Raw genomic sequence first — 10327 nt, forward strand, 5'->3', positions numbered from 1 at the left:
GTGAAATGAATTTGGGTTTGATGTTTTGTTGCAAATCTATCAACCCAAAAAATTTTAGCTTTGAAGCAATGACTTGGCGGCTGCGCAGTACTATTCACCTTATCTCTACAGTGCCTTTTATTTACTCCAATAATTGGAATCAAACTTCGCCTTTACCAAGGTAAGTCTCGTTTAATTTCCTAATTTTTTCTGATCTCAAATTTTTGTTTAAGCATTAATCTTTTTTTTCTCTTTCATGAATTTTCTGCTGAGAGTCTAATAAATTAAATAATTTAATTCAAGCTATATAGTAATATAGTGAAATTATTTCCTTGTGTGAGACCTAAAGAGGGACAGGTAACTCTCATTTTCACTAAAATTTCTCCGATTTCAGGAGTTGTCTCCCCTTGAAAAGATCAATAATGGCAGATAAACAATGTGGCATGCAGTCTGGTCACCATCGGACAGTTTTGACACCCGTATACCCGGATTTCTACCAATTACCTCTGTAACCTTTGTTGTGTTCATCACACAGGTAAGAAAAACAAGATTTTTAATTCAAAAAATTTTAATGAGCTAAATGATAAAGAATATAACATTTTTACATGTACAGACTCTCTCGTATAAGAAAATGTCACATTTTACATATACAATAATACATCATTCACATGTCCACATTTTCCCCATTTACACAGTTGAAAATAATCAATGCATAATGAACCATAAAAACAATTATTACATGTAAGATAGTTCATAAAATATATTTTTAAATACAAATTTTATACATTTGAAATGCATGTACATATCATCAATGCCCCCCCCCCCCCTTCACAGTCTTACAATTTCCTTTTTAATTTTGGATCTGTTAATGATTTACTGTAAGTGTCTTTAGATTTTTTATCGTACAGCTGATATCTTTTAGATCTGTAGAATTTTCTTTGAAATTTATATTTTAACAGTTTTTGTTTCATTTTAAAGTAATTTTGTCTATTTTGTTGTTGTTTTAGATGATGGACCACTCTACTTCCTTTGACAACAGGTGCCCCTACAGATTCACAAAGTTCCAGTGTTGAGTTTCCATGACCCCTATTCAGTAAGTGCACAACTTGATGTATTCTACTTTCAAAATTCCTACTACTTGTAATACATTCTGGATTTGATTTTAAATATGCCCTATTTACAGATTCAGATTTTTGTGTACAAGTATGATATTTGATTCTATCAAGAATACTTTGTCCTAAAGTCAAATTTATACAGTCTTTTAACAAACATTTGTCTTTTTCTGTCATGTTTAATTCAAAGTCACTAGGCAACACTGAAGATTTCCACTTATTGCTTTTCAGTCCACGACAGGAAAAGGAATAGAGTTGACAGGACTTCCCGCACTGTCCCTGGTAGCAGTTTATGAGGGAACCAACCGCAGTAGACATAGCACGCTTCATCAAATGTAAGTCGCCGGAGTAGTGTTTGAAGCAATTTTCGTACTCTGTACTGCATCGAAGCTTCAGGTCCAAGGCAAATCTTCTCTGCATGGATTCTCTTGTGGCCTTGGTTCTTCCCGGAAACATGTGACTGCTGAATGGAGCCTTAGCAGTCTGTTTTCTTTGAGAGTTAAAGAAGTGACGCAAGTCCTTAAGGTTTTCAATCACATGTCCTTGTTTTTCAGATGCACCAGATGCAGCGGCACTGTCTCCATCACTGGTGAAATGGGATATGACTAGTGGCCGGTCATCACTTTGTAACTCACCAACACAATTAGCGGCCAATCGCTTCTCGTCTCCAATGGTGGTCTCCGGAGGAATGGTTGCAGTGCAGTCTTCGTGTCCTGGGCAGGTAACTTCTTTTCCTTTGCTTCGTAGATGTGCGCCTTTCTTACATAGTTTATTCCCACAGAAAACTGCTACCACATTCTTCCTCTGAGTTACATTTTCACTTACGGTATACGTCACTTGGGTGGCAGCTTGGGATGGGGTTTTCCTAATGGCACTGAAGGTGGCATTATTGTACCGAGCATCTCCTTCCGCCTTGATGGGGGTATCCGGAAGTCCACATTTTTCATTAAGTTCTTGAATGTTCTGCCGAATTTTCTTCATACTGTTTTTATTTACATCGGTTATAATTTTCCCCACTTTGTTGCAGGTCTGTTGCATGTTGGTGGCTGACGCTGGTTCAGTATATGCACCAAGAAGCATACCACACATACCCTCTGTTGTAAGACTGGTACCCAGGTGACCGACAGCCATGGCCACATTCAGCTGTGCAGCTCTTCGTCCCTTGCCAGATCTTCTCACCTCTTCGTAAAGCTTTTCTCGGTGACTGGTATAGTGGCACTTCTTACATCGAATGGAAAGGATCCATGCCAGGCTTCGTTTTTCCTCCCCATGCTGATTCCAGTCCAGTTGACCATCACAGGCTGGAAAATTCTGTGAGTGTTCTTTAAATGCATTGTTCCACAATTTAGCAGTCTTTTCTTGGTGAAGTACTTTGTATAATTTTGAATTTGGGTCATCTGACATAGATTCCATGTAGGTGTCCACTGGCTGGACCTCACTTGGCCTGGGTCGTAAAAACTTCATCTCGCTGCTTCGGCTCTTGGCATCTATAACTGCAAACACTCCATTTTTCTGTGGCCGTACAATGTCCTGAAACTCTTCTTTACTTAGTCTTCTTATGGGAACCAGAGATTGGACTGGGCTGGTGGTCCCTATTTTCTTCTGGCCTTTGTTGTGAGGAATACTTCCTTTTTTGTATTGATGTTGATGCAACCATCTTGGTCCTTTTTTTGGCATGGTAATTATTTAAAGGGAACGTTTGGTCAGAATTAAAATTTTTATATATAAAATACCTCTCATATAAAAAGAAAAGCTGCATCTAACCAGACTGCCTTTTTTTGGCATGGTAATTATTTAACTGTATACTTGTAGACTTTTTCTGAGAATATGCATTGTATGTGGTGCACATTTTTAGGTATTGTAAACTTTTGTGTTGTTTATTTATTTTAGAGCTGCCAGGACTACTAAGAGAAACTCCATTCTTTGATGACTGATGGAAAAGCCTCATCACCCCCCACTGCTTAAGAATCCCTTATCTTAATCACCAGTCATTAATCGGTGATCACTGTTACCAAAGCTCCAAGGTACATTATTGAAGTCTCTGTTGACACCATTTTTTCCAGTCTCTGACTTTGATAATTAGAGCTCATTAATTAGAGCTGAAATTATTTTTTAGCAGATAGCCAAAAACTACAATATTTCAGCTTTCATTTCATTCAAATGTTTTTTTCTGAATAATTCACTTATTAAATTTTTTTCAAGTTTTGAAATTAATATGACAAAGATGAATTAGTACAGAAATTTATCCTAAAATTCAATAATCTGTTAGGAAGAGTTATCTTCTATTTTTCATCCCTTAAGGACAAAGATAAATTTTGATGCACTAGTATATGAAAGATAAATAACTCAGAGACATTTTGTGCAAATTTCATTTAATTTCATTAGCTTTTAGTTGTCTTAAAGGTCCTATGCAAGGAAATAGCCAATCAGAATGAACTTAGTCAATTAAAGTTCCATATATATAAAGACGATTTTTTTTTCTTTTATCATTTTTGGCAATTTGTTTTAGGCCTACAGTATTAAAATTGGACTCGTGTACTAGGAATATCATTTCTTTAGCAGAATTATCCCACTGAATTAAAAGGAACTCTTTTCAGGTGCGCATGATGCAACTTCCTGGATGGTGTGTAGGCTGTTTGTCAACATGTGAATCCCACGTGCATTTCGGGGTAGGTAAGTTTACTATCGATTTTCTTTCTTAAAAGCTGCATAAGGCATATTTTTACTGATCTCAAATTTTTGTTTAAGCATTAATCTTTATTTTCTCTTTCATGAATTTTCTGCTGAGAGTCTAATAAATTAAATAATTTAATTCAAGCTATATAGTAATATATAGTGATATTATTTCCTTGTGTGAGACCTTAACACTTTTTTTTAAGAAAAGAGAGGTCAAAGGAAAGGTTGGGGTCAAAATGTTGTTGCAGTTGAAAAGCTTACAATATAATTAATGGTTAAGTTATTCTATAGCAAAAACGCATGTAAGCACAACACTTGCATAGCATGGTGCAAATGAATTTGAACCAAACAATTTTCACAAACAAATTCAGATTCTTAGGCAGCATAAAATGATCTATAGGAATCAGAAAAAAAATCTCTAAGCTATTGACGTTCTCTCTCTTCTCTTTTTGCTAGTTCTTGGACGGACCGTGTGGACAATTTCTGCGTTCCTTTTCTCAATTTCTTCCGTTAATCCTCGAACCTGATAAAAAGCGTACAATATAAACATCAGATATCAATTAAATATTTTAAACGTATTAAAAACATTTATGTTGAAAACATACCCAAATATAAAAAGTAGCTCCACCAGCGCTGACCATGCGCACTTGATCCAAAGTAAAATCTCGTATCAAATCACGTGCTCCGAGAGCAACATCTAATGGTATATCGTCAACCTTAAGCTCTTGAATTTTCCTTTTAATTGACTCTTTTCCCATCTTTCCCAGAGCAATTTGCACATTTTTCCAATCCTGTTTAAAAAAAAAAGAATTTTCAGTCAAAATATTTCAGACTCGTATCTATAATTTCACACATTTGGTAGAAAATGATACTCAGTACTTTCAAATAACAAAAATACAATAGGAAATAACTTCTACATTTCATATTGATATTTTCAGTTTTCAAAGCTTAAAAAAATAATGAAGAAAATTTATATAAAACGCTTTTCTGCAAGTTAATCTAAATTCTTTTTTAGACAATAGAGGAAAATGAATAAAAAAATTTAAACAGTCCCAGAAACATCTCTTCATACCGACACCATATCAAGCTTGTCGTGAGAACTTTAAACAAATTTATACATTTGTAAATAGATTTGAATAACACATTGGGTATACGTACATATGTATATGGGATAAAAGCAGATTTATGTTCATATTTATGAAGATAATTTATATTTTATACATTCATGAGACAGGGGAAAGCTTCTGTACATTTATCAATGGGATTGTGTTAGATTCTAATATAATCAATATTCCACATCTTTATTTAAAATGTAGATGCACTGATCTTTAAAAAGATGATGATATTCATTGATATATCAAAAGCAAAGTACAAAAATCATATTCAAAACTTTTATTCAAATGATCACAGTTGCGATGGGATTGATAATAAAGATTTCCTTCATGCATTAAAATTAAAAGCATGGTCATGAAGGGACAAAGCAATACAATGTACGCATGCAATAACCCTCACACTTGGACTTTGGAAGTCTGGATCGTTGTAACGCTTCACGATTTTCTTTAAAAGTCAGCAATTAAAATGAGTATAAAAAAGCAAAATCAAAATACTACTGGCTCAACATTGTCTGCTATACATACTATTTAAAAACGGCATAATCATCCATTTTTGTAAAATCAATGAAATTATTCTTTTATCGAGTTTTCTTAAATTCAATGACTTTGTAAAATACTTTCTTTGACCAATTAAAAGTACTGACTATTTATAAATCAACTAATAAAAGTCATTATGAAAGAATTGTATGATCTTTTTTGTTTTGTTGATGAAAGAAAATCGCCAAACTTTGCCTATTCTACGATAAAGCAAAACTTAAACAGAAAGAAAGTACATATTATGTACCTCTGTTTCCTCTTCCCAGTGTCCAAGTAACAGCAATGACGCCATCATCACGTGATGTACGGCAGGGGGCGGGTGTTGATATCCTAAACAAAGATAACCATACTAGGATATTTTTCGAAGTGCATGATTTATTTATTTAATTAGCATGCGTTAAAAATAAAATTGAAAGATTTCTTTGTGTTATTTCAAAAATTTACGGTCTATCGAGAAAATATTTACGTAATAAAGTTATTGTAATGTTTAATGCAAATAAATGATAAACTAATTTTAAATTTAAAGTTAATCTAATACCTTTAATTTCTGCAATAGTTTTCTGATCCAAGCCCAGTACAGCATGCATCAATTTAGCGATATTTCGCAGACGTTCCAGCATGGATTTGGCGCGAACAACTTCTTCCACTAATCTGTTCTCGACATTTTTATTCTTTGTTAGCTGCAAGGCGGACTTGATAGCATCCAAGTCCTTCATATCTGTCCCTTCATTTAATTCTAAAAGGCAAAATATAAATGTATTTTAAGGTTCAGACAAAGAATGAAGATACATGTAAATCAATTTTATTGTAATAATAAAATTTCAACAACTCCACTTAAAGAGGTTTGTTCGAGACTTAAATGAGCAAAACTAGTATTTTAAATCTACATTCACTAAAAATTAAATAACCAGAAGTCTCTGTAGAGACTGTAGCTCTACTGGTTTATACTTAAAACAAAGGAAGAGAAAAGTAGCAGTTGCGACTTGAAACTTTAAAAACAGCAATAAATAGAAAAATGATCCTTGCCACTCATCAAAGCAAAAACCGATGCAGAGAATTATGTATCTAAGTGTAGTCTACTTGTGTGCCAAGTTATATTGAAATCAGGCCAAAACTGTAGGAGGAGTAGCATTTTGAAAGAATTTCACAGAAATTTCTATTTTTAGTAACCACGGCAACACCGATCATCGAAATCAAAAACCGATGCACAGAATTATGTATTTTAGTGTAGTCTACTTGTGTGCCAAGTTATATTGAAATCGGACCAAATCTGTAGGAGGAGTAGCATTTTGAAAAATTGTTTACAGACAGACAGACGGACGGACGCCGGACGCATTACTAGGGCTGAAACGATTCACCGAAATATCGATATTGTTCGATATAAGTGCTCGGTTCAATTTTCGATTCACCATCTCGATTTTCGGTTCGATACGTTTTTTAGCTCTACTGGTCAGAGACCAGAAGAGCTTATGCGATAGTAATGCGTCCGGCGTCCGTCCGTCTGTCTGTCTGTCTGTCCGTCTGTAAACAATTTTTCAAAACGCTACTCCTCCTAAAATTTAAGTCTGATTTCAATATAGCTTGGCACACAAGTAGACTACACTAAGATACACAGAATAGTGCATCGGTTTTTGATTTCGATGAACGGTGTTGCCATGGTTACTAAAAATAGAATTTTCTGAGAAATTTCTTTAAAACGTTACTCCTTCTAAAGTTTTGGTCTGATTTCAAAATAACTTTGCACACAAGTAGACTACACTAAGATACACAGAATGGTGCATCGGTTTTTGATTTCAATGAACAGTGTTGCCATGGTTACTAAAAATAGAATTTTCTGAGAAATTTCTTTAAAACACTACTCCTTCTACAGTTTTAGTCTGATATAATATCATTTGGCACAAAAGCAGACAACACTAAGATACTTTAAATAGTGCATCGGTTTTTGATTTCGATGAATGGTGTTGCCATGGTTACTAAAAATAAAATTTTCTGAGAAATTCCTTTAAAATGCTACTCCATTTACAGTTTTGGTCTGATTTCAATATCACTTGGCACAAAAGTAGACAACACTAAGATACTTAAAATAGTGCATCGGTTTTTGATTTCGATGAATGGTGTTGCCATGGTTACTAAAAATAGAATTTTCTGAGAAATTCAATAAAATAATCAACGATTCAATCTTTTTACAGACATGCTATATACATGTACAATGTCTAGAATTGAAAGTCTTTGTTTGATAAAATTGTAAATGGCATTTTCTGTAATTATTTATAATTGTATACATGTATTTGAGAAAGTTTACAAACTTTAAACTTCTATACATCCATCTAGGAAATGAAAAAAAAAATCAACAAATGACTCAAGCATATGTGTGGTTTGAAATGGCATTTTAAATTGCAAATGCTATGCTAGTGGCCCTTATAAAATGCAGATAACAGCAAGCCAAACTGGCTCTATTGATTCAATGATCAAAAATATCAAAGCAGATGTACCGTTTGTCAGCTGTGTGACATAGGGGAGGCTGTGGAACGATTTATTTATATTTAGTTTAACGCCTACCTACATGTAGTAAGATCACGTCTAATTGATGGAAGACGTCGCTGATTTTAAGTGGAATGAATACTAGACTATCTTTACAATCTAAATAAAAGGTGCCAACCTAAATGAAAGGTTACAACTATATATGGTGACAAATCTAAAAGAAGGGTTGAAAACGCGTGTTTCCGATTTCTCAAAAACAAGACACTTTAATATAGATTAAAGTATTACTACAGACCCATAGGAAGCGATTTCAGATGGGACGCCATGCATTTTCAATTGGGAAGCACTATCAACTACCAAATTTCCTTGTGAAGCCAGAAAAAGTTCTATTTAAAGGCACAAGCCTATAGAAGCTATGTTTAAACCCCGCTTGAAAAGCGGGTGGGTATATAGTGATCGGGATGTCCGTCTGTCCGTGTGTCTGTATGTCCCTCTGTTCCACTTTGGGGCACCCATCTCTTATCCGCAACTCCTCTTTTACCACTATATGAAATTTAATGAAACTTTCACATAATTTTTGTCAGATGATGCCATTTTGCACCTTCTATTTTACTTTTTGATGGGACACATGTTTTGGATTTCCCAGAACAAAACATAAGCACGGCCATTTTTTCTATAATATCATCTTCGCTAGCCAAGGGTTTCTGATACGCTACTCTCCTCATAAACCCTTGGCATACGGTGAAGTCAAAAGACGGGATTGTTTTCCGTCACGTGATCTCGAATCTATCAGGTACGCACAGATTGCGTCATCGCCAGAAATAAAGACACGTGTTAATGTTAAAAAAAATTAAATCAAAGTTTTTTCAAGAATAATTCAGAAGTAATAATTGAGTTATGTTTATTCATTATTTATAGAACAAATCTGAAGCTTCAATATAGATTCTTATTCACATATTTAGAAGATATTGGATGACACCATGGCTACCGGGTACTCATCAACGTCCGAGTATCGAATACTAAAATCGGTACTCGGTTACTCGGATGTATATTTAAAATATTTCTAAGCTTATTTATTGATGCTTTAAAACATCGGTTTTAAAATGAAAAATGTTCATTGCACTTGTGCATACAGTAATTAGGGTTTCCTGTGCCTCCAAATGACTGTTGTCGCCTGTGGCAGTGTTTATACAGTAATTACCGTGACCAAGCACCTGCTACCTACCTGGCCTTTCTCACCTTCGGCTGTCTTCTACCCTTATGTTTAGTTTGCTCTAATTATTTGTTTTCATTGAACATCGTTTAAGGTCTATTATGTTTAAATAAATTAGATAATTTTGTCAATTCTCCAGAAGCCGTAGATTCTCGGGGAAAGAGACAGAAGATATTGCACGTGCGATTGTTGATATGGATGCATTTAATTACGTGCCAATTAATGCAAATGGTTGAATCCAAAGGTTTTAAAAATCTTATGTCCATCGTTGCACCAAACTACAACATACCGTCTCGTAATTTTAATGAAATCAATGATCGGAAAGTGTACGAAGATCGTAAATCCGCTCTGTTAAACTTGATCAAGTTGATACTGTACATGTAGCTCTGACGACTTATCACTTATATGTCAAACGCACTGATAGAGTTACATTACAATTAGGGTACAGATTATTTTTTTTAAAACAAAACCACTGTGAGCCATTTATGATTTTATTTCTTGTATTTATCTGATAAATAAATTGGACTTAAAAAAATGTTAGATTGAATTTCGTCGGGCACAAAGTTGTCATAATTGTTACAACACATTAACAGGTAAGCCTCCTATCAGACCATGTGGTTTTTTTTCAATGTTTTACAGTTATCAATTAACTTGTTCATATTTATTTAGACTTTTACCGAGTACCCGGGTACTCGATCGGAAAAACGTCCGAGTAACCGAGTATTAAAAATTGACCGATTTGACATCCCTACTATTAATAGAATTGAATGTTATCTTACGGATCGTTGTTTTCTTGCGTTTGATTAAAGAGTGAAGATGTATCCCGAACGCAAATATCGTCATTTACAAAAAACAATTGCTGATTGGTCGACGTGGGTGTACCGAAATCCAATCAGAACTCTGGAAAAAAATCCCAATTTCTATGAACACCATAGGCCAAGGGTTTATGAGGAGAGTAGCGTATCAGAAACCCTTGGCTAGCGAAGATGCCAAAATGTCAGATCAAGTTGCATCAGTGGATGTGAAAACATTCAAGCGTTGAATACCAGAACATTTATGCATCTTCATAAAAATAAAAGGTGAATAAAAAATTAAATGGAATGATACACTGATACCTGGAAAGAGCTATTGTAATAGATTGCCCTTTGAACTTGATAGGATAAGTCTGTCATGTTGAAATCAAAAATGATCGTTCAGTTCCCAGTTAAAAAATTACA

The 10327-nt window shown here is 34.5% G+C and overlaps 1 protein-coding gene and 1 long non-coding RNA gene across 5 annotated transcripts; one reads left to right on the top strand and one right to left on the bottom strand.

Moving 5' to 3' along the window:
* Positions 1-386: 386 nt before the first annotated feature.
* LOC134249589 (uncharacterized) lies at positions 387-3815 on the top strand. Of its 3 annotated transcripts, none has more exons than XR_009988315.1 (8): positions 387-514; positions 987-1072; positions 1323-1426; positions 1646-1812; positions 2119-2404; positions 2498-2769; positions 2982-3115; positions 3689-3815. It is a non-coding gene; the product is annotated as an uncharacterized LOC134249589 (long non-coding RNA). The 3 variants fall into 3 exon arrangements; XR_009988317.1 differs by having other exon boundaries at positions 2498-2705; XR_009988316.1 differs by lacking the exon at positions 2498-2769.
* A 220-nt stretch (positions 3816-4035) lies between these two features.
* LOC134249590 (uncharacterized) lies at positions 4036-6148 on the bottom strand. Of its 2 annotated transcripts, XM_062731924.1 has the most exons (5): positions 5955-6148; positions 5664-5746; positions 5280-5324; positions 4373-4558; positions 4036-4290 (listed from the first exon to the last, which is right to left on the bottom strand). In XM_062731924.1, exons 1-5 carry the CDS (start codon positions 6130-6132, stop codon positions 4186-4188), a joined length of 597 nt encoding a protein of 198 aa, XP_062587908.1. In that variant the 5' UTR covers positions 6133-6148; the 3' UTR covers positions 4036-4185. The 2 variants fall into 2 exon arrangements, with proteins under 2 accessions (XP_062587908.1, XP_062587909.1); XM_062731925.1 differs by lacking the exon at positions 5280-5324.
* Between the last annotated feature and the right edge of the window lie 4179 nt (positions 6149-10327).

Source organism: Saccostrea cucullata, unplaced genomic scaffold (genome assembly GCF_032062105.1).
Source record: "Saccostrea cucullata isolate Sc308-1 unplaced genomic scaffold, CSIRO_AGI_Scuc_v1 ctg16809, whole genome shotgun sequence".
NCBI lineage: Eukaryota > Metazoa > Mollusca > Bivalvia > Ostreida > Ostreidae > Saccostrea > Saccostrea cuccullata.